We start from the raw sequence: 24,050 nt of genomic DNA, 5'->3' as shown, positions 1-24,050 counted from the left end.
AGATTCACACTGAGTGAGGAGAAAGTTCTTGATGCAAATGCAATGGATTATTTTTGGCACAAAGGTGTCACAAAACTTTAAGCAGGTTTTCTATTCTGTGTTTGTGTGCACTCAGAATGTACTCTGACAGACTTTTTTCTTCCAGACGTGTTTGGTGTTTCTCCTTTGGGAAGTCCTATGTCTCCTCATTCCCTATCATCAGATCCTTCATCCTCCCGAGATTCCTCTCCTAGCCGTGATTCTTCGACTGCTGCTGCAAGTCCTCATCAGCCGATAGTAATTCACAGTTCAGGAAAAAAGTACGGCTTCACAATCCGAGCAATCAGGGTTTATGTGGGTGACAGCGACATCTACACTGTGCATCATATTGTTTGGGTAAGATCATTTTTCATCGGTTGTTTATAGATTGAGGGTCCGGGACTGCAAAGCTAAAAGACTTCTAGCAAATCTAATATTTATGAGACTGAGAGTCAGAGACTGCAAAGTTGAAAGACTGTAGACAGAACTTGTTGAAATATACATGGAATTTGTTAAGTTACTTCAGTTAAGGGATTCAAAAAAATCAAGGAATTGTATATTTCACTAGTTGCAAGTAGACTAATTTCCAGAACTGACCTTCTTTTGTGTAGAGATGTGCACATCATTTGGAATTGTGAATACCTTTGAGGATTCTATGGCACAGGAAAAGGGCTGAATATAATGAGTAAATCATGTATTTTTCCTGCTGCGGTCGCTAGTGATCTGAACGAAGTGGAAGACAGGCTAAAGGACAAGACAGCACTTGCCTTTCATTGATTATCAACTTCTTCAATTGTGAATATTTGTGTATATATGTATTGTTCTAAAATGTTTCAGCTAGCTGAAAATAATTTCGAAAAATTCCTTAAAAACATTTCAGAAGCTTTGAAGATTGAGATGACATTTTGTTTTAAGTAACTGTGGCAGGTTTTGAAATGAGAGTGCTGCTGATGAGATAGCATGTCATTGATGTTATTTACCTCTCAGGCCTGTTAATTCATCAAGAACGTTGAACCTGGAGGCTACAGTATGTGAGACTGATAAGGGAATAAATCTGAAAATCTGACTTTTTGCCATTAGTGCAGTATCACATCAGTGAAAGGAAGGGAAGAAAGACAATTTTACATCACAGTGAAAGTGAAACCTTGGATTTTTCAAAACACTGCAATATTTTTTAGCTATGTAGATGCAGTTAGCTGCAATAGCAGCCATATGACTTGAAATTCTTAGAAAGCTCATTTTAAAATACAATAAGTTATTTAAATCACCTTAGTGGTTTAAAGCCTAGTAGATTCAATCCAAATATAAAACAGTCCCTAACATTATGGTGGAGTTGCAAATTTTCTGTTGTAATCAGTACTGCATGTGATCACTGCTTTAATTGCATAAGTATTTCTTAGTGTAAGACGTTAAAAATCTTCATTCAAATATGTAATTTGTGAAGGACCTCTACCTTACCATGCATGAAAATTACTCTGCCATACAGAGCTAACTTAACGTCAATGGAAGTAAGCACAGTGTTATCAATGAACTTTGAAAAGAGTTCCAGTCCCCACCATAGAAGGATAAAGCCCAAATAAGTACATGAGAGCAAAATGGCCAAGCAGATATACCCCCTCCCCCCACACACACAGGTTTCTAGGTGTAAGATTTCTTCATTGTGTTTAAAAGTCATCAGGTTGCACAAAAAGCACACTCTTGAAAGTATGAGGATTTATGAGTCCATTTCATGTCTATTCTTTTTCTCTGATTTCCAGAATGTGGAAGAGGGAAGTGCAGCATACCAAGCAGGATTAAAAGCTGGGGATCTGATTACCCATATCAATGGAGAGCCAGTGCATGGTCTTGTTCATACAGAAGTCATTGAGTTGTTATTAAAGGTAAGTTTTGGACAATTTGAATACAAAGAATTTACTGTTCTCACCAAAGATTGAGGGGTTATGTTAGTTTCCTTTAGATGTTAGTTATCAAGGTTTATGGTTGTTCAGCTGCAAACTCTTAAGGTAGTGTTGCACAGATCTGGAGAACAGCCAATTACTTTATGTATCTTGCTATGATTTTTGTTACTGCAAGAAACTGACACTGCCCCTGGTTACAGTCAGGGTGCATTTGGGGTACTGACACAGATGTCTCTGGCTCCCCCTCTTGGGAGGAAATACCCAAAGTGCAGAAAAGCGCTTTCTTGAATCTCAACACCCTTATGAGGTAATTCAAGCTTTTGATAATGATGCTATTTCTCTTTTTCTTTTTTAAAGTGAAATGAGGAAAAAGGCAACAAAGAATATAAATTGTACTTGCCTACTGTACTTGTCTTTTGTAATCTGAAAGGCTCAGAAGTTTCTTGCATCATATATAGCCAGATATATCCCACAAAGTATCTTTTCTTAAATAAAGCTCTAATCCTGTGGTTGGATCTCTGTGGCAGATCTCTCACATTTTTTCTTTAGTGGAGCTTTCTCTAAATTTTAGATTTTTCTTTCCTCTAATGAACAACAGTGTGTTAAATATTCACAGTAGTTTATCATATCACAGTTTTTCAGTAGTTTTTGCAGCACAGACTAAAGTAGGTCAGAATTATTTTAGACAGCTGTACTTTTGTTTCTGGTATTATTAACAATTTCATGGTGCTACATGCAGAGCTTTGCCTGTCAAAGAGTGCAGTCAGTTATCAAAGAGGATTGGAAAGCAACAAAGTATCAGTATAAAGAGCTGAGGAAAGGCCCCAAATACACTTTTGCCTAAGTCTTTAGTTTTCTCCTCTGAAACCAAGAGGAATTTCCAAGTTTTGCAATAAGTGTATTTTAGAAGATTTGGTTAGGTAATTTTAGACAGTTGGTTGTCCTGTGGTGTTTTTTTGAATAGTGTCCTTAGTCTGTACTACTTAAACAAGAGAACAGCTCTAATTTTTTAATTTATTAGCCAAATATTATAGAAGTTACAGAAAACTACAGAAAAATAGAGATATTACAACATTGCACACTATTTACAAGAATAAGCTCAGTACAGGAGATCATTGTTTATTCAAATGTGATGCATGAAAAACTGATTTGGATTATTGAAATTCCTTTAAAAAATAAAGTTCACTGTAGTACTATCAAGTGCTGGGCAGGAGGTATGGTTTTTTAAGCATATAGATGCTTATTTTCAGTTGGTTTGGTTTAGTTTAATAGGTGTCATATGTTCATGCAAATAGTTCTAAAAAACTTACTACATTTATCTCTTTTGAACAAGATAAAAGCATTTGTTGCGTATTTTGGGGGACTGATAATGAAGATTTTTTTTCTCTGCTATTTCATGGGTGTAACAGTATCCTCAGACAAGACTGGATAGTGAACAGACTACTGCACAGTAACAGCTGTTTTTGTGGGGAAAGGAGATGATGTTTCTATAGAAACTCAATGTGTTTCTTCAAAATTGCAGTCTTGGTCAGTCCAATTACAAGGATCTCTCTTTTTTCCTGAAACTGGTTCTTGGAATGGAGGAAGATTAGAAAATTTGATTCCATTAGATTGAGAGGCATTTGACAAAAGTTGAAGAATTTTCCAATCATCATTTTTAATTAACGTAAATTAACCTGACAACTACTACATAGTTCCTTGCACTGTCAGCTCTTTCTCTGAGGTAGAGATTCTGTTTTGTTGCATTCATTTTTGCAATATAACTTCAATTCAAAGTGAAGTGGTCCTGTATTACTCATGTCTTCATTTTGGCAGAGTGGTAACAAAGTGTCAATTACTACAACCCCCTTCGAGAACACTTCAATCAAGACAGGGCCTGCCAGGAGAAATAGCTACAGGAGCCGAATGGTTAGACGCAGTAAGAAAACCAAGAAGAAAGAGAGCTTGGAGAGGTGAGTAATATTTTTGTTCCATTGAACATATATCCCTGTATGTGCATGTATATATAACAATTCCATTAAATATATATATACATATATATATACACACACACACACTCTGATTCTCTTTCTTACCTTCAACACCTCTTTTTGCCATCTTCTATGAGATACTACATTTGTAACACGTCCTTTCAGTCCTGTTTTAACTATATTACTTCTGTTGAAATCCCGTCTAAAAATTTGACATGGCACGTGTAAATGTACATGTAAAGTACTAAGGGATTTAGTTACAATATCTGTCCTGCCTATTAGTAAATTGGGCTGTTTTTTGATGTTTGCTTTCTGCAGTGTGGTTTGCTATCATGTAAACACAGATAAAATATTTACTTCTCTGAGAGTAATGAGAGGGTGAAGCAATGTCAGCCTCACAAGTTTTGACTGTGGTAACCGTATCTTTTGTACAACTTATCTTCTGGTTAATGCTGTCCTCTTCTCGCACTAGGAGGAGATCTCTCTTTAAAAAGTTGGCCAAGCAACCCTCCCCTCTTCTCCACACCAGCAGAAGTTTCTCCTGCCTGAACCGGTCACTTTCATCAGGAGAGAGCTTGCCTGGGTCTCCAACCCACAGTTTGTCTCCCAGGTCACCGACCCCAAGCTACCGCTCCACTCCTGATTTTCCATCTGGTGAGTAGGAAGGAGTGGAGGGTAAAGGAAAATCACTGGAAGTTGAAGCATATTTTTCTGAGCATATTACACTCTGCCATAAATAGTCAACTCGGACAAATGTAATCACTCAGGTGTTTTTCTTCTGGAGAAGTGAAAAATATTTCTGATGCAAAATGAAAAGATGTTTTCATGATACAGAAGCACCTAAAAGGAGACTGCCGGGTAGATTTGTCCCAGTGCTTAAACGAATAGAATGATTAAAAGTTGCGTAATAAGCAATCCATGTTTAGAAGACTCCAGTAGAAAGTAAAATCTTTCTTAGGAGAGATTGATTAATAAAAGATTGAAACTGAGGAAGTATTTGCTACGTAGAGGAACTAGTGTGGGCTCTCAAACGCTGCTTTATTGCTGAAAAGCTGGGTGCTGACATCTTTCTGACTCTCAGAAGTGCTTCACCTGGCCCTTCCTATGGCAGTTGCTACATTTATCGTGTTTGTTAAAAGTGAATGTTGATGTACAATCTGTTGCTGAAGGTAAATCATTTGAAAACCTTGATCACTGCAGTAGAAAGCTTTAGATATTCTATATAAGTAGAAGGAAGTGATCATTTAAAGGGGCTGAAGGGACAGAAAATGAAAGGGAGAAGCAGCAAGGTGACTGCAGTGATGAGTTTTGCAGACTCAAAACCTTCCAGATCTTGGAATGTTGTGGTAGATAGCACATACGTTTTTTGAATCAGTGCTAGTGCCGCCTCTCACTAAGCTACTAGACAAGATTTGAAAAATCTTGCTAATCTTACGCTTTTTTGTTTTGCTCTTTTTGTAGGTACCAATTCTTCCCAGAGTAGCTCCCCTAGTTCAAGTGCTCCCAATTCTCCAGCTGGTTCAGGACACATAAGACCCAGCACTCTTCATGGCTTGGGTCCAAAGCTTGGTGGGCAGAGATACAGATCAGGAAGACGCAAATCAGCTGGCAGCATTCCTCTCTCTCCTCTGGCACGGACACCTTCTCCAACACCCCAGCCCACATCGCCTCAGCGATCTCCATCACCGTTGCTGGGACATTCGATTGGAAATACAAAAATAGCTCAGTCTTTCCCTAGCAAAATGCATTCCCCTCCAACTATTGTAAGGCATATTGTTAGGCCGAAGAGTGCAGAGCCACCAAGGTCTCCACTGTTAAAGAGAGTCCAATCTGAAGAGAAACTTGCACCATCTTATGGTAGCGATAAGAAACACTTATGTTCACGAAAACATAGTCTTGAAGTGACCCAGGAAGAAGTAAATAGAGAACTGTCCCAAAGAGAAGTAACCCTTCAGAGCTTGGAGGAGAATGTATGTGATGTACCATCACTTACAAGGGTCAGACCTGCAGAGCAGGGCTGCTTGAAACGCCCCATCTCCCGAAAATTAGGTAGACAGGAATCTGTTGATGAGTTGGACAGAGAGAAGCTGAAGGTCAAGATAGTCATGAAAAAGCAAGATTTTGCTGAAAAATCAAATACTATCCATGAGCCTATCAGGGAGCCAGAAAATCCCAATACCTTGAGATTGGAAGAAAGGGACAAAAAAGCATTTCAGAAGGTTTTAGAAAGATCAAATCAGTTTGAAGCAAAAACGGTTACTCTGGAGACTCAGTCAGCTGGTGGCATACTCAAAGACACCCTTCAAAAGAATGCAAACTTAAGATCAAATGACTGTATTGCTTTAGATGCACAGATGTTGTGTCATGGGCCTCCACTTAATGAACTCAGTCATATTTCTTATGACTTCAAAAGAATTTCCCCTCCATGTATGCTGCAAGATGCGCTACCTCAATCCTCTGACAAAACACTAAATGGAAAGGGAGAAAACACAGATAAAAATGTATCATCAAAAGAATTTGTCAAATTTGAAAGATTAGATAGTAAGCTTACAAATATTGATTACCTTAGAAAGAAAATGTCCTTTGAAGAAAAAGATGACAGCGTTTGTCCAGTGCTAAAACCCAAATTGACATCAAGTGTTCATGAATGCCTTCAACTTAATACAGTCAGACCCATAAACATACAGCAGGATTCCACTACAGTTGCTGATGGTAGAGCATTCATCAGCAGTGCTCATGCTGCTCAGATTAGCTCGGTTTCTTTTGTTCCTCTCAAAGCTTTGAATGGCCGAGTGGAAACTGGAGTTGAAAAATCAGCCCTTATTTCTACTGAGTCTCCTGTCAGGAAAAGTCCATCAGAATATAAACTGGATGGAAGGTCTGTTTCATGTTTGAAGCCAATAGAAGGCACATTGGACATTGCCTTACTTTCCGGGCCACAGGCTTCAAAGACTGAACTGCCTTTGTGTGTACTACCAGAAGGCCAGGTCACTAATAGTGATGTGGGATCTCCTAAACCCCCATCACCACAAGGGAGTGGTGGACAGGTAGAACTGAGCAGTCAAAAAGAGCTGTTGTTGAGTTATTCAAAATCTAGCAAAACCAACATGCAAGAGCCCCAGTTTCTACAAGCAAGCAAGAATTCTCACAATCCATCAGTCATCCCTGTTGCTGCTGAAGTAGCGACAGAGAAAAAGGTTTCTAGTCTAGCTGCTAAAGGCAACACTTCTGTTACTGAAGTTGTTCAAAGGAAAGACACTTCCCCTTCAAAACAGAAGAACAATTTAGTGGAGGTAAAGTCATGTGCTGTTCAGAATCAGAGTCTTAAAACTACCCAGACATGTTCCAAACTTTCTACTGTCCAGAGCACTCCTGAAAAAGCTGTAGAAAAAGAGAAGCAAATGCAAAAGGAGTTGCCTGCCAAACAGCTAGTAATACACAGAAATTACGAACCTCTCCCTGCAAAGGTGGAGGTGGTCAGGGAGTTGTCTCCGAAGGTATCTGTCTCAGATGTCCTGACAACAAGTTACACCAAAACCAACGAAAAACATTCTGTTGATTTTGCCGTTCCACCTCAGATGCAAGGAAAAGTGCAGGCAGCTGGTCCCAAGGCACAACCTAAAGATAGCAGAGATTCACTGAAACAGCTAGGCAAAGATGATGCCGCCATTGCGAGTAGTTTTCTAGAAAGGGACATAAAGCAGAAGGTGTGTCTCAGTGAGTCCAAGAAAGCTCTTGCAGAGTCAAAGAGCAAAACTGTTCCATCCAAACAGCCCATGCAGCCCTCAGTAGACTGTGATCCTAAAAATGGGAAGCCTACACTGTGTCCATCTGTACAGAAGGACAACACCAAAGATTCAGGAAAGAAAGAACAGAAGCAACTCACTGATGCTAGGCTTCAGACTACTGAGAGAGAGCTGTCCAACCAAGTTCCTCAGCAGCAACTTAATGCCTCAGGCTCCCCTGCTGTGAAAGAGACTGTAAACTGTGCTGTAGATGTTCATGTAGGCACTCACGAACATGTGAAGCCTGCTACTGCCTGTGTTGAAAGCAGCAGTAATAAATTCAGGCCTGTCTCTGATAATAGTTCCTCTAAGTCTAAGCACTTAGATAAACAGACTGTTTCACAAAAAACATGCACTCCAACTGTAAAAGAAAAAGATGCAATTTTTCAGGTATCTGCCAGCTCCCGGAAAGATGGGAAATATGCCAGTAAAAATGTGCAAGATACTCCTTTTGTTTCGGGCTCACTGAGAAAAACGAGCAGTGAACATGTTCAGGTTGAAAGGCCTCTGGGTTTAGAACATGCGTCAGTATCCACCCTTCAAATAAATAGTATTACTGCAGAAAATAAACCCAAATCCTCTACTGTTGGCCAGGTACCAACAAGCCCAGAGAGTTCTAAGCAAAGGCAAGAACCAGCAGGCTTTGGGGGATCTGCTGATCAAAAGCATCTTCAGCTCAGTGAAAAACAAACTATATCTCCAAAGTTTTCCACTGTGAAAGACTGTCTCTTACTGAGCAAAGAGACAGAGAGAAGCCCTACTAATCAGATGATCTTGGCAGACAAAAGACCTGAAGGAAAAATATGCACTGACGCACTTTATGTTCAACATGACAGTGGGAAAGTAGAACCTACCCTTTGCCTCACGAACTGTGATGCCAGAGGGAAAGGAGCGGAAAAAGTAACTACAAGTAGCAAAAGCTCTCAAGATTCAAAAGGGAAAGGACAAGTTAATCAAAAACAGCCAGAGGATGCAAACAAGCAGATCACAACAAAACATTCATCAGCTGCTACTGGGCAGAGTTCTTGTCGTGTGGCTGCAACATCAGGAAAGCCACTGACTTGTTCAGCCAATTTCTCTGAATGCAGACAAGAAGCATCTGTCTCGTCTTCAGTGAAGAGCGATGCATCTTCAACAAAGGTGAAAGCAGGCTCACCTGAGCTTCCTGCAGTCATCTACAAGGAATTGAATAAGAAAAGCACCTCTTCCATAGGGAGTGGTAAGACAGAAATGACTAAAAGTGTTTCTCTGATGACCTTGCATAGTGCAGCTGTTGCAGTAGAAGCCCACCACCCTACTTCAAACCTTGGGGGAAAACCTGGAAATCAAGAAAGGTCTTTTTTTGTTAGCACTATGGATGTAAAGGGAAAAGATGCTGTACAGGCTCAGCCTTCTACTTCAAGAAAACAGAATGTAGGTAAAGATTTACCTAGGTCAGCAACCATGCCTGACCGCCCTAATGCACTTTCCAGTGACAAAGACTCAGCCCGGCAGCGGCGAGGAAAGGAAGTTTTGCGGAGTAGTCCTCACAAAAAATCCTCTTGACTGTAGTACCTGGCAGATTGGACTTCAAGAGTAGCTGAGAAAAATGTCAACGTGTTTTGACTACCTTCAAACCAGCACTGTGTGGTGTCCTTGTGCAGCAAAGCTTTCATGTCACTGAAGCAAGGGGACAGAGGACTTTTTTTTTTTTTTTTTTTTTTTCAAAATGCCTTCCCAAATGTAACCGGTAAAACTGTTACCATATAGTATTTGTACAAAAATAACTTTACAGCTGAGAACTGTTGAAGAAAAGATTTCCTCTGTAAATACCTAGTGATGAATTTGGGGTCTGAATGTAGCATATATACTTTGCTGCTGATTGCATTGTTTACTCTCCCCTTTTTTAAGATAGTTGCTTTGCCACTTATTTGCCATAGTCAAATATGAAACCGAATTACTAAAGCTTAGACCTGGCATGGACATGCACAAACATTGGTCTGAGTGGAAAACAAAAATATGCCACATTTTTACTTACTAGGAATCCTAGCTAGAGTTAAAAATACTAGGAAAGAATAAATATGGTGACTTATTGTGAGTTTTTACATGTATTTTTAATAATCAGATTTTGATAGTACTGTATCTGGCTAACTGCTTCACCAGATCAAATACAATATCTAACTGCATCTCCCTACTGCACAAAGTCTGTCCCTTAAAATAGGTATAATTAAAGCTAAGGGAGGACCACTTTGTTATCACTACATCCCAGTAGATAGAAGAGTAGTGTTTTCTGGTGAAATGGTTGTTCTCGTCTTGTCTATTGGGAGTGTATTCTGCGACCTTCGCCTCAGACAAGGCTGAGAATCTAAAGCACATGCTGTGTGCTTATTTTCTGCTGCAACCCTCTTGGTTTCCTTGAGCTTTTTTAAATTCAGGCCCTTACAGTGTGAGGCACAAGTATAAGCACATGACTTGCAGTACTATGTTCATCCCTGTTTTTTAATGAATTTAGAGAGTGTGTATTATCATGACATACAGGTTTGCATAGCTTCATGCAACTGTAGCTTTTTTTTTTCTATTTTATGAAATGGGGTAAAAAGGAAAAGAAAAAGCTTCAATATCGTATCTTCAGAAAAGTTTAGGACATCTGATACATTTTAATACATAGCTGGGGCCTTACGTTGTAGACTTAACTTGCTGTTTTTAGCAAGTAATTCTGGGTTTCACATTCATTTCTAAATGCATTGAGTAGCTCCATACATTTCATAACGTAATCTTTTTGTTTGTATGCAAAAAAAGTAAATACTGTAATTAAAAGAGATGCGTTTTTGTAACAAAGGAACCTGTTGGAGCTATTTGGTGCTAGAATGTGACTGTCTTTTTACTTTTGCTAAGCCTTATTTAAATTTTGTATACTGTGGAACAGGTAGACTTTGATCATTTTAGCATGGAAGTATTCAGATTGTTTTGAAGGGTGAAAGGTAAAATTTGAAACATGTACAGGAGCACTACAAAATATCTTTGCAGATGAGTGTTTTTAAATGATTGGGATCAGTAAGATGGTATTTTTGCTTATTTCTGTTATATGTACCCACACTAGGGCTAAGCCCCAACCTCTTTCATTGGGGCTTATGGATTGTCTTTCTGTCTCAAAAGCTATAAAATTGTTCATAAAAGCACAGTGTAATCTTGACTTGGGGGTTTGTATGACAACTGACAGTGTACAGATTTCCCCCTGGGAAAGGCTTTATTGCAGTGATTAGTTGAGTTGGATTACAACTAACCTGTAACAGAAAGATAAAATCACAAGCAAGTCCTGATTTTTTCATGTGGCACTAGAACATTCATACTACCTTTTATGTGTTCACAGAGGAGCTAGTGAGTGACAGAATACTTTTTGAGTAGTTTTGAAGAGAAATGGTCTCAACATTTACAGTTCATCTGTGCTTTGGCAGTTATTACAAACAAATGCTAATGCACTTCAGTATCATAACATTTCTGTCTGAGAGGTATTTCCTAGTTTACAGTCTTCTGGATTTTTTTTTAAACTATCCTCTTGTTTCCTTTAAAGCACATCTAGCTATTTGTTTACAGCATACCTTTATGTATATTTTTGTATAGTTCCTTATCACTTCTGACAAATAAGTTTTCTGCATTATGGAAGCGTAACAGTGCTTAAGCTTGTGTTTATGTAGTACCTGTTTGTTGGTGTTTACCTTACCAGTGAGCTGTTAGAGATCCTCCTACCTGTGTGCTTCTTGGTCAGTCTTCATGTGATCGTAGATCTGATGTGTTCCTTTGTAGACTTCCTGCTGTAGATTTCTCAGCTTACAAAGAAAAAAAAAAAAAAAGAAAAAAAAAAAGAAAAGAAAAGAAAAAAATTGATAGGGTCTGTGCAATAAAGTGTTTGCAGTCTTATTTTCTCTAAGAAACTCCTGATGGATGGCATAATTGTTGTATATTGAACACAATTATTTATACTTATGCAATTGCATAATATTGAAATAAAAATTCAGCATGAAGCAGTGTTGTGTCAGCATTGTCCTTTGAACTACTTTTGCTCCTGTAACTTAAGTTGCATCTCTGTAATACAGTAGGGTCAGGGGCATGGGAGGGCAGAGGTGGCAGTTACCCTTTTTGTTCAGTAGCCCTGAAGACACATGCAGACCAAGGATTTTGCATGAGAAAATGTCCAGTCAAAAGCAGAAGTTGTACAATGTTCACAGAAGATCTCTATAGTCAAGTATCTTGTCTTTGTCGGGGCTGGAACCACTGCAGTAGGCTGTCTGGTTTGATGGACACATGCTGACTATTTGCTAGCGATTGCAGTAGGCTGTAATGTGGTCTCACTTCTGCAATCTCTCTTCCAAAATGAATATCCTCATTCATTAAAGCAGGCCAGCATGTTTCTGAGTGCCTTCTTAAAATACTTTTTTTCTCTCTCTTTGATTGTGTTGAATTCTTAGCCTCAACAAGTGCCTGGAGCATGTGTGTTATATGGAACTTTCTCTTCATTTTTTAAATCTTCACCTTTTAATACCAAATCTCCCTTTATTCTTTCTTTCTCACAGCAGAAGATCAGAGAGATGCTCTGAACCAGACAGGAGAGAGGGGGCAGAGTACCTTAGCATCTGCTGGCTGCTTGGTGGATCCTTTTGGCAGGAAGAGAAACACAGCAGGATTATTGCTGCCCTGATTTACATCTCTCTGCTCTTTTAGTGCAGCAGTATATATTATAATACACAGATTTTTTTTTCTTACTGTTCTGCTGTTGGTAGCTGGTAGAGGAGCTGTACACAGCTGGTTAGCACATGCCAGGAAACGTCTGCCCTGGGGGGATTGTTATTCTTGTTCATGTTTTTCTGTTGTGTTGTTTTCTCTGTGTTTTGCTGCAGTTGTTTTTTTACAGAGGAAGTGTAGAGTAATTTCTGTTGCTGTGCTCTTTCCCTAAAACCAACAGGTGAGGAGAGTCTGGTGGTCACCCCAACCTCTCGGAGTTGCTGGAACCGAGCAGAAGGCAGGTGCTCTGCAAGATGAGTGCGTTGGCAAGGGCAGGGGATGAGATGAGTCAGAGGAGGGATAGCAGGAACTAACAGGTCTGGGGATGGGAAGGAGGTATCCAGAGTGGAGGAGTGACTCTGGGTCTGAGTAACCATTTGACTTGCTGTGCCCTCTCTGACTGTGGGCAGCAGCATCATGTCCATGTAGGGAAGAAGGAGACGTCGGGAGGTTACCCATTTCGCATGTGACATGGCTTGTCAACCTCACTTCTACCACCATAAGAAAAGAGACACTGCACCTGACCTCAGATGGGTATCCTTTCATGGTGTGAAAGGGAAAGGTAGTGAGTGTGCTGCCTTAGCACTAAACCCACAATTTCCAATGGCCTTTTAGGCCACATATTCTCTTCTATGGTTAGCAAGAATTAGCAGGGATGTCATGCTTGGATTTGGAGAATACAGCTTTAAAAAAATAGATCACAGGACAGGAGAATACTAGAGGGTATATGGATGTGTGTCCTACAGTTCATGGCTTGGGTTAGCAACATTTTTTTTTCCAGTGACTGCATGTACAGCAGTGTTGGAGCACTGACAAGCTTGATGAAAGACATCTGCAGAGAAGAAATTTGAATGAACTGAGAGTAAGACATGACACTAAAGGTTAGAAATCAAGCTGCAAAGAGTTGAGAGGATCAGGATGAGTGGAGATGGTTGCAGAGATAGCAAAGTAGGACACAGCTATCGTGGAACAAGAGAGTAAAGATGTAGGTAAGATCTAGCACACAGAAAATACAGATATGAACTAGATATGGGAGCAAGAGGATGTTTGAGAAAGCCGCTGGAGAAGGCCGTAGCCTCTACCTATGGGAGATTTTCAGTTTTACTTTAAAGAGGCTGGCAGGTATGGTGCGAATAGGTGCTTGGAAAAGGATGTCACCTGGTTCTTTCCTAACTGTAGACTGAGCTGATGAATAAGAGAAAGTTCTTAAAGATGCATCATCTTCATTAAGATATTCTTTTAAATCAGTGGATTTATAAATTGGCCTGCCACCAACCATCCTGTTCAGAGTAAAATTCCTTTTTCAAAAACTGAATTGCAACCTATTCATAACATTTTGTTTAAGCACAATTGGGGAAGGAAGAGCTTGATTCTGAATTGTTTTGTACGATTGTAATAAGTTCTTACTGATCTTTGGAACTTAACTCGTTAGCTAAAATTTGCTCGAGTATCTTCTCTACTGAATTCTATTTTGCAGACCATTGTTCAGTTTTACATTGTACCAGAATTTTGGTGGCATCTGTAGCCCGGAAGCCAGGGTTATGGTGAGTTTAATTCTGTTGGCTACCATTCATCTCAGGCAATTCACTCGGTCTCTTTGTGTATTGGCTCCTCAGCTATATTTGAAAAATAAGAGATTAAAGGTTGGACTGAGAACCAAGGGCTGCATCAGATCAGAGCTTGACTAGATAAATAAATTCTATAAAGAAAAATAAATCCAATATTATTTTCCATTTATACCCTTGCTAAATAGAAGACAATCTTCAGATTTCTAAACTTTTAATCTGGACATTGTGGTATGTTATATTCATACAAAAATATTCTTTCAGAATAACCAGCTCTTACATTCAGGGTTCGTGTATCCTGAAGCACCCAGTGTGTGCTGTTCAGCAGTGCTGTTGACAGTGTCCTGTGAATGGTGTTTTACAGACAAATGAAAAAGCGAAAATCCTGCTCTGAGCAGGTCATGCTGTAAAGTGAATCAAGAGAAGATAAAAGTGACAACAAAGGACAATATGGTTGTCACAAAAATAACTTGTATTGAGCAAAAGGGGTGGGGTACAGGAAAGTGTGTACTTAACTCTCTCTGTAAATAGATCTTGAACATATTCACTGTTTCACCTTTTATTTGACTTTGAGTTTTAATTGACTGAGGTCTACATGCAAGTCTACCCAGTGAAAATGAGTATCATTTCAAAAACTGGTAATGTTTAAATCCCATGTTCTCCTCTCCAAATGAAGACGCATTTCAGAAAGTGAGGGAGAAACTGCACATTGCGCTGATAATTGATTTGCTGATATTTGCAGATATATTGTCAGGTTATATATGGAGGTGTGTTTGTGTATATATATGTATATATAATTATTTGACGCAGCAATTTTTAGCACTTTTCCCAAGTTATAAACTGTCATACTCCCTTTGAACTTCACTATTTGTTCATTGCTCTCTTGGACCTACAGTTTTAGAAGGAAAGTAATTCAAGAAGCATGTCAGTTTTGAGTTAGGCATATGTGTGGGAGCTCTTGTTTGATGACTGTTAAAGGCTAATGCTGGAAAGCAAAAACTTAAGGTTATTGGAACTCTTAGAGCACTTGAGAATTTCCCTGCTAGGCAGTTTTCTCTTTCGTGGATTACATTATCAGATAATGCAATTATTGGAGTTTGCTTGTTTAACCAGTCATGTTTGCAGAGAGAGGGGGAAAGGTGTCTTGAATTCTAGGCTGACTTCAGCTGCTCTTCTGCCTGGCTCTTGAAGACGAGTAGAGGAGATGTTTAGTAATGTGCCTTGCTCAGTGACATCTCTCTCTCTCTCAGATCTTTGAGGAAATCTTTGAGGAAGCCCCTGTCAGATATGAGCTGCCCCAGCCAGTTTTGATGTTCTGCAGTTTTCCAGTTCAAACACGGTGTGCGCTCTCAGGGTCAGGAAAAGGCTTTTGTGGAGAGCTCATCAGCGGCAGTAGAAGCGCGGACTGCCTATAAGCAATACACAGGCTTTTGAGGATGGGCAACATCCTGCTACCCAAAATATGGAAGTGTTTATAGTCATCTGGAAAAGAAACATCAAATAGTACTGTGTGCGCAGTGGTCAGCGTGGCCTCAGGCAGCACACAGCTACAAAGGCAAGAGGAACTGTGGGCCGTGCAGGAGGAGGCGATGCTGTGCAGTGAAGCAGACTGCGGATGTGTTGCAAAGGCATCTGAGAGCTGCAAGAGTCTGTGTTTTGTGGTCTGGCTCCAGCAATGTTTAATACCCACTTACAGAGGCTAAAAATGGCTTCTCAAATACTAATTTCTTATATGACAAGAAGAATGAGCTATTCATGTTGGTTATTTCTTAAGAATTGAGCAGAAACTTTCTAGTCCAGCAGAGATCTTTGAAATCTAAGATAGTAAGTATATTATTGAGGAAAATTTAAAGGAAATGCCTTTGAGGCAAGAGCTGAAGCTGAATTTGAAGTCCCGCATGGAAAGTGCTCGGAGAACTCTTGTTTCTGTGCCTCACTGAGTAAATGTAATCTTCAGTGGAATGCACCTGGGGGCCTTGCTGTGGGCACGTCGAGGCTCCGCATGGTGAGTGCCCTTCTGTGGAGGTGGGTGGGTTGTATCCTGGAGAAGATTGCCTCTATACCTCTCAGAGTTAGCTGGTTGTTAAAGCAATAGTGCCAAAAATTGCATTATAGTAACACAGGGTAGATGAAAAGATACACTAAGTTCATATCAGACTGGTGGCATGTCAGACCTGTGGCATGTACTCTGTGTTGCCACTGGGTTTATTCACTTGTGGTGGCAGAAAGAGGGATTCAGGAGTTTAAGTAGAGTAAATAAGAGTAAGTCTGTTTTGCATTCCCTTGCTCCTAGCTATTGCATGTCCTGTTGGAGCCAAGAGCACATCCTGATCCTTACTTTACTCTAGGAATTCACACACCAGATACGACATGAAATACCAGGAGCACTGCATGCACCTCTGGGATCAGATTCCTGCTTGCTGCTATGCCTTCTCCTTTGCGGTCGCTACTTTTCTGTTTTGCAGCTGGAGGAAATGGCCCTCCCTGTGCTGCCTGTCATTAACCATGCATTGAAAGACAAACACGGTTGGTAAAGTCTCTTAGCTGTTGGTATCAGCTGCTTTTCACAAGTGCAGGCATCTGTAGTGCCAAGTAACCACAGATTTTTGACCGAATTTACAAGCTTTTTGGTTAAAGCTGAATTTTTTGATAGTCCTCATTTATCATGGAGTATTAGTGAGTCTAATAAATAGACCAAGAGCAAAGCCTGCACCATGGAGACAGATGGATAGAGAGAGGTTCAAACGGATGGCCAGGAATTTTCCAAGTTTCAAACAGATTTTCAGAAATCAGAGAGAACCTGATGATACAGACTGTTTCTGTAAGCCCTAAAGAAGTGTGTCTTATCTGACTGTTGCTCTTGTCCTTCACAGAAATGTTTTTACTTTTTGACTGAGCAGTGCACGGTAACACCAGCTCTTGAATAGCATTGTTTCTCACATTTTTTTTGTTTGTTATGTTTTTTCAAATAGAGAAATTTTTCAGCTCTCAGCCCTTCCCTTTGTAAGAACTTTAGCCCTAGGGACTGTGACACCAGTGCTAACCTGAAGTTGAACTGAGGCATCTCCATAGCTGAAGTTATTCGTGTTCTAGGTTCAGGACACAGTTTTAGTTTTCAAGACCTCCAAGGAGTTTTATGTTTTTCTAAAATTATAATGCAAATGGGAAAAGTATTACAAATGTTAAAGGAAATACAGGCCAGAACCAAAAACAGGAAATTGTTTTTCATTCTAGTCCAGTTGCTGTACATTGTATATCTCTTGTAGACTTAGATTTGCTGGTATCTTTGTCTGAAACAGCGAACGCTCCAGAAAATGATGACAACACAGGATAAAATACCCAGGACAACAGCAATGATTCCCGTAGTGCTGATCCCACAGTAGAGAGTAACAGTAGACAGCTGAACATCAGCTAATGATTTGGGTTGAGAACATGTTGTTTCTTCAGGGTCTTCAATTTTATCCAGGTTCTCCTTGTACCAAGTGATTAAACCAATATTGGAGCAGGTACATTCCAAAGGATTGTAACTTAAATTGATTATACTGTAGTCAGGTAGGGACACTAGTTTGTCACGTGGTATAATCTGAACCCTGTTGTGGGCAAAATTGAGATAGATGCTCTTAAGATTTGAGAATGCATCTGTGTTGAAAGCAATAAGCTTGTTGTGGCTCAGATCAATGTGCCTTAACTTCTTGAGGACGTGAAATACTTGGTCACCTATTGCTGTCAATTCACAGGATGCTAAAATTAGCACCTCTAAATTGGATAGCTGTTGAAGCAGTTTGTTCTTTGGCATGATCCCTGACTCAAAGATATTTTGACTAAGATCCAAGAACATGAGGTTTTCCAGGCCTTGAAAGAGATGCTGAATGCTAGTATTGACCTGGGAGGAGGAAAGATTCAGGACTTGCAAGAGGTGCAGATTTCGGAAAGGTCCCTGTGAAGTGCTGATGTGAAGCTGAGTGAAAGCTATGTCCAGCAGCTCCAAGTTAGTACCTTCCTTGAAAAGCACATCGTGGACATGGAGTTTGGTGTTGTAGCTGAGGTTCAGGTACTGAAGACTGTTCAAACCGTTTAGTGCTTCATTACAGCAGTCAGAGCTTTCAATGTGGCTATGGCTTAAATCTAAATATTGAAGCTTTGCCAGTGTCTGCAAACAGCCAGAGCCCAGCTGCAGGGTCTGCGTGTTTCCTCTGAGGTGGAGGTGGGTAAGGGAGGGGAAGGCAGCCACGCTGGTGTTGCAGAGGTGCTCAAAGAAGTTCCTGTTGAGAATTAGCTCTGTTAGCACCTTCATGCCACTGATGCCGGACGGCAACGCGCTGATGTGGGTATGAGTCAGGTCCAGCTTCTGGAGCTTGGTCAAACAGTGAAACGTGGCAGCGTTTAGGTTTCTGAAGTGTCGTAGCTGCAGATAGAGATCCTTTACGGTGATCTTACAGAGGCCTTGTAAAACGTCAGGGCTTATGTAGGACTCCTTTTCCACATCATCAAATGTTCCCAACCAAAGTGTGTGGACTGAGGAGTTCTGCATGCCCGCCAAGATCCCAGGGATATTGGTGCAGCCCCCAAAATCCAAACTGTAGAAACTGGACTGGAAAGCTCCGGGTTCAATGTACAAAATGTCATTGCCTTTAAAGATGAGGGTTATGTTACTGGTCTTCTGCAGAACGCTGACATCTTCCACGGTGATTGTTCTTATGTTGTTCATCTGGAAATCAAGGTACTGGAGGCTCTGAGTTGGAAAGTTGGGAGGGAGCTGCAGTGAAGATATGTGGTTACTGCCCAAGATGAGTGTATCCAAGTTGTCTAGATTTGTCATGGGAATAAAGGACAGGCTGCTTATCCCTGTCTGCGTTAAGACAAGCTGCTTCAGATACTGAGGGCCAACAAATGCTGTGTCAGACAGAAACAGGAGCAGGTTTCCCGTCAGCACAATCGTGTGCAGGTGGCGGTTGTTGTGAAAGGCACCTTCATATACCCAGTTGATCTGACACCTTGAAAAAGCAACAGAAGCCAGCATTGGTAGTCTGTCTCATCAAACGTTCCCGTTATTACATGGTAACCCAAATGGCATTTCATGCACGTAGAAACTCATGATCAACAGCCTTTGCCAGAACAAAACTATGTTCTCCTTTGCAAAGGACACTTGTCTGGGATTGGTAAGCCTCCTTTAAACATGGAGTCCCAGTGAGGAAGCTGTATTACAGCAGAGAAAACTGCCCTGAAATGATCCATGCAAAATCCCTGTTGAGGAGACAGTTCTGGAAGTCAGGGAGACATGAATATTTTCAGCGTCAAATTTAATCAAATGAAAATCTCTCTAGAGAAAAAGATGAGCGCTTATAAGGACTAAATCTGTCTTTCCTGAGATTTTATGAACAATGTCTTTATGGAAAAGTGAATTAAAAAGTTGATGTAGTCATTTAGTTGGTCTTAGCAACAGTAAGATGTGGAAAATGTATATTTCACCCCCTGTCCAGCAAATGGCTATCACTGGTGGAGAGGCATAGGTTTTGCCCAGTTATATCAATCTGTGTTTAGTGAAATAGCAGCAGCCATCTGGAAATGCTGCTGCCAGTTTCCCTGTGCTGCTGGGGACTCTGGGAGCCTTCAGCTCTGAGCAAAGCAGAGGATTTTGGCCAGCAAGATCTGTGAAAGTGAGGATGACCTACAGTACCTTGTTAAATCCAAGGAGAACAGACTTTTCAGCTTCGAGAAGGTTGAATTCTGAAGGGAAGGAAGCAAGTTGAAGCTGAAGTCGAGGATTTCCGTTGTGACAGGTAGCCTTTCAGGAATTTCTGTCAGGCCTAAGCCTTCACAGCTGTAGCTTTTATTGACTGTAATCTGTGGAAAATATAGTGAAACTCTGAGATACCTACTCTGAAGATAAATATGAAACTAACACATTTTTAAAAGCAAACAGAACTTTGAATTATTTAAAAATGTAGCAGTCATAACTCTATGAAATCTTAACATAGGCTTGAAATGCACAACCCTGGGACTTTATGGAGTGTTTCTAAAATGAATGCCTTGAATATCTCTTGTACTAATCTGAAGCGTATCATCTGTAATACTGTGTTTATCAAAGTTAGCACATACGAAGATTGTTTACTGTTCTGGATGAGTTATTAATCCATAAGAAAGAATCCTCAGAAGGTATTTTTAAATTCTGAATTTCATGAGTTTTGTAAGAAAGCTTATTCTGAAATAAATCTTATGAGAATCTTGCAGAGAGGAGGAAAGAAGAGCAGACCTAGAAAGGAAAATGTTTGAATTAATAGGATTTGAATTGCGGTTACATACTGCAGTGAGAGAATGGCAGGAACGTTCAGCTCAAGCTGGGCAACGGTAATATCTGATATAGCAAGTCTTCAAATTTTCTATGAAGACTTTTCAGTTTAAGTGAAAATAAAATGATCTATTATGTAGAAAAGCCTGTTCTCTGAATACCAGAGGAATTAGTTAAACACGTCTGACCTGCCTTTGCCTCCAGATGATGGTACAAAAGGTAGCACAGTCAGTCAAAGCCTGGGCCTGTGGGTGTCGATCCATGCATGGAAGCACAGTCCCGGAATCGCCTGCTGCTACCGTTCAAGGGAATAGAAATGCTCAAAGTATCAGACTTTGCCAGGGGCTGTGCAGCTGTGATTAGGGACTCAAGCACGCCCAGCGCAGGGCAGCAAGCAAGGCTGAAGAGACCACCTTGCAGGAGACCACCCCAGCTGAACCCAGCCTCCAAAGTGCCCTTTCCACTTCCTGCCTGTTATTTGGTATACGGGCCAGGCTGCAATCGAGGGTGTCTCTGGACAAGCTTGACAGCAGCAGCTATGGAAATATTCTGCCAGGAAGCTCAGAGACATTTGACTCATGAGTGAGTAAACACAAGCTCTGCGCACGTGTTACACAGTTGGCTGATCTGACCACAGGATGTCTTTGCCTCACCATCTTCTAGCTAAGAGAAACATTATTTAAATTACATGCACCAGTATCACAATGTGTGATCTGCAAAATTTTGGATTATCTTTGGCAGCGTGTACCTAAGAGAGTCACCGTACAGGAGCCTACAGCACATAAGGAGACTACTACAGCCTTTTGACCAAAATAGACGTCATAACCATGCCTTATGCCTTGTTCACTCCATGTTTTAATTAGATTCCAGGCTATTTAATAGCCCAAATAAAGCAAGTACAGACTGCAGAAAGTCCAGTGAGAAATGTGGCTAACACAACCTATTGCTGGGCTTAAAGCGGAAACCACAGTGGCTGGAGTGCCTTGCTGGTACGCATGTAGCTGTTGCATACTTGAGCCTGATCATCTGCAGGTGGCATGTATCCACTGCCTTCCTGGTGCTGGGAGTACCAAGGGCGGATGCACTTCCCCTGTTCGGTCCTGGCTTGGCTACACAAGACTGAAATGAGAGGATCTGGAGCATCAGAGGCCTTTGCAGAAGGAGATATATTAAGATAAAAATGATGCGTGTGCTGGGCCTGGGTGACACCTCCTCTTCTGGAAGTCCTGCCTTCTCCGTATCTCCCAAAGAGAGTCCCTAGCGAGCAGATGACACAGCAGCCATTCTCTGCAGGATAGAAGCACATGGAAGCACTGTATTTCTGTTTTGGTGCGAGCGTACAGACTCCTGGGCTATGGTGCATCGTGGGCACACGTTGCTGGACACGCAGGACTTGGCATGTTTCAGACCAAGCCAAACCTCTGCCCTTTGGCAGGGAAGGATAGCCAAGCAGAAATGCAGGCATTAAATAGCCTCACTGGAGGAGGAGAAAACAGTGAATACAGCAAGTGATCTTGGATGCAGGCTGCATACAGAGAACACTTTCTTCTTTTTTGCACAGATCTTTTGAGCAGAGGGAGCCCTGTGGCAGCCCCGCGGGGCTGGGGCTTGGCAGCCAGGCAGGTGGCAGGAGAGAAATGCTAGCAGCAGCGGGATGAAGCCAGGAGGAGAAAAAGGACTTTTTCCAAGAAAAAGCGTGTGGTGTACATCAGGGGGAGGTAAGCGCAGCTCCTCAGCTTCCCTTGGAGGCATCGGGATGCCAGCAGGCCCCAGCAAGCCCCTGGGAAGCAGTGGAGCGGGGCACAGAGCCAGCTCTGCGCCTGCTACTCCTGCTGGCAATGCACGGCCTGGATTCCTGTCTAGAAGCACCTAAATAATGTAGATAATAATAATGTCACTATAGAAACAGCCAAATGCAGACTTAAGGAAAGCGGGTGCTTTCAGTGCTGATGAGCAAAAAAGAACCCATGGAGCTGGTTGCTGTCACATGCAGTTTAGATTAAAAAAAAAAAAAAAAGAAGAAGAAAAAATCTAGCTGTCAGTATAAATGAGACCAGTGTTTTACTGTTCAAATAAAATGGTGAGATCAAGATCTCTTTCTCCTTACACTTCAGGGTATAAAGTGGATATTAGAGGGATGTGAAGAACATCTGTTCCCCTGACATATCTTGTTCTACACTTCAGAGTGCTCTGGGATTTCTACATTTAATTCAGGAAAGAGTTTGCTACAGGTCCCAGCTATGCCCAGCGTAGGGCTGGGGGTCCACAGTGTTTCTCCCTTGGATCGAAATGCTTGCCTTTCTTTTCTATATCCCAGTTAAAAAAATGGAGAAGGAAGTCTTACAGGCTATCCCTTCCTCCTGACCCTGGGAAAAAAATAAAAAAAAACGTTTTTCTTCTTCTTGCTGTTTTCATGTGATACAGCAAGTCTAAAACTGTAAATACCCATTTATGAGCAAGAGATGCCATCATCCCTTCCTGTACAAATCCTTGTATGAAGAGCATAGCGCAAGAGACAAAATCCTTATATCTGTTCTCTCTCTAGCTCTGATATCTGCTATAAATAGCCCTTTGAGATTTTATCATCCTTCAAGCTTTCTGGAAAGTGAAAGGCCAGATGAGAAAGAGCGATGGTGCATGGACGTGCGTGTGAGAGAGTGAGGGGAAGCGAGCGCCTGCACGAGTGACTGATTTAACTCAGCACATTTCAAGACATCCGCTTTATTTCTCTGATAAAGGTTTTCAGATCCCGTTGAGAAAAACCTCTCAGCAATTTAAAACGATCAGATGTCAGCACGCAAGTGTGCCCCTGAGATTGATCCTCTTCATATAAGAGTCCTTTATCTCAGCAGAGACAGTGACCATCACTCACCTCTGTGCACGTCGTATCTACAGCGCTGGGTGCTTCGCGGCTCGCGCACACAGGCACGGTGAAAGCCAGGAGGTACAAATAACCAGCCATTGCAGGGTTAGGTGTACTCTTAATACAGGTGGTCTTCTGATAGCTTCCCTTAATCAAAGCAAAAGAGGACGGCAAAGCTGAGACGAGCCGAAACAGTCTGCTCAAAAGCAGGCTGTAAGGAAAAAGCGTTTGCCAAACCTCCCAGGCTTAGTGTGAGCAGAACAGCAGTTTCGGAGTGTGAGAGAGGAACTTCCTTGCTTTGAGCATAGACTGTGCCCTGGTGCTTTTCTCAGACAGAATAGATTAAAAAAAAAAAAAAAAAAGAAGAAGAAGAAGAAAAAGGAAAGTGAGAGAAATTGTTCTTTATGCTCACATAAAACTAAATCTCTCCACTAAAGACAGTGAAGTTACTTCAGAGCGAAATGGGAGGTAGAGCAAAAAGAGGGAGATCAGAATGAAGCTTTCCACCAATGTGCAATTTAATGCAGTAAAAAGTCTCTCGAGTCAAACAGTTTGGTCCTGTAGTTCTCAAGAGTCTGTAAAAGAGCTGAAGTATAGGCACAAGACCTGTGACTTATTTTTCTTCTGGGTTTTTGGTAAAAGAAGCTCTTTTTGCAAAAAGGATCACTACGCTGAAAAATGTCCTTCATTAGTGACTGCAAATGTGCAAAAGTGTTATTTCTACCTGCAAATGAGCTCTTTTCCCCTGGTATTTTGATTATTGATGCTGATCGGTCTTCTGAAGGGGAGTAATGTTTCTCATTCGCTGCAAGGCAGGACGTTGTGGGCCTTCCCCCCCCCCCCCCCCAGGTGGAAAATCGGCTGCACTCTTGTTGTCTTTCCTTTCTTTCCTCTCAGTGGCCGA

General features: G+C 41.1%; 2 protein-coding genes across 3 annotated transcripts in view; one reads left to right on the top strand and one right to left on the bottom strand.

Moving 5' to 3' along the window:
- Positions 1-11,661, top strand: part of MAST4 (microtubule associated serine/threonine kinase family member 4) — a 277,539-nt gene extending 265,878 nt beyond the window's left edge. For both annotated transcript variants that reach the window (XM_062600538.1, XM_062600539.1), the window contains 5 exons: positions 146-375; positions 1,776-1,898; positions 3,732-3,868; positions 4,359-4,540; positions 5,348-11,661. In XM_062600538.1, the coding sequence (XP_062456522.1) occupies positions 146-375; positions 1,776-1,898; positions 3,732-3,868; positions 4,359-4,540; positions 5,348-9,216 (4,541 nt within the window). In that variant the 3' untranslated portion in view covers positions 9,217-11,661. The remainder of the gene's footprint in view (positions 1-145; positions 376-1,775; positions 1,899-3,731; positions 3,869-4,358; positions 4,541-5,347) is intronic.
- A 5,504-nt stretch (positions 11,662-17,165) lies between these two features.
- Positions 17,166-23,245, bottom strand: CD180 (CD180 molecule). The gene is made up of 3 exons (XM_062600501.1): positions 23,156-23,245; positions 19,672-19,838; positions 17,166-18,988 (listed from the first exon to the last, which is right to left on the bottom strand). Exons 1-3 carry the CDS (start codon positions 23,243-23,245, stop codon positions 17,263-17,265), a joined length of 1,983 nt encoding a protein of 660 aa, XP_062456485.1. The 3' UTR covers positions 17,166-17,262.
- Between the last annotated feature and the right edge of the window lie 805 nt (positions 23,246-24,050).

The sequence above is a fragment of the Rhea pennata genome, chromosome Z (assembly GCF_028389875.1).
Source record: "Rhea pennata isolate bPtePen1 chromosome Z, bPtePen1.pri, whole genome shotgun sequence".
NCBI lineage: Eukaryota > Metazoa > Chordata > Aves > Rheiformes > Rheidae > Rhea > Rhea pennata.
Note: the sequence above shows the minus strand (reverse complement) of the source record. Positions and strands in the feature narration are given on the sequence as shown.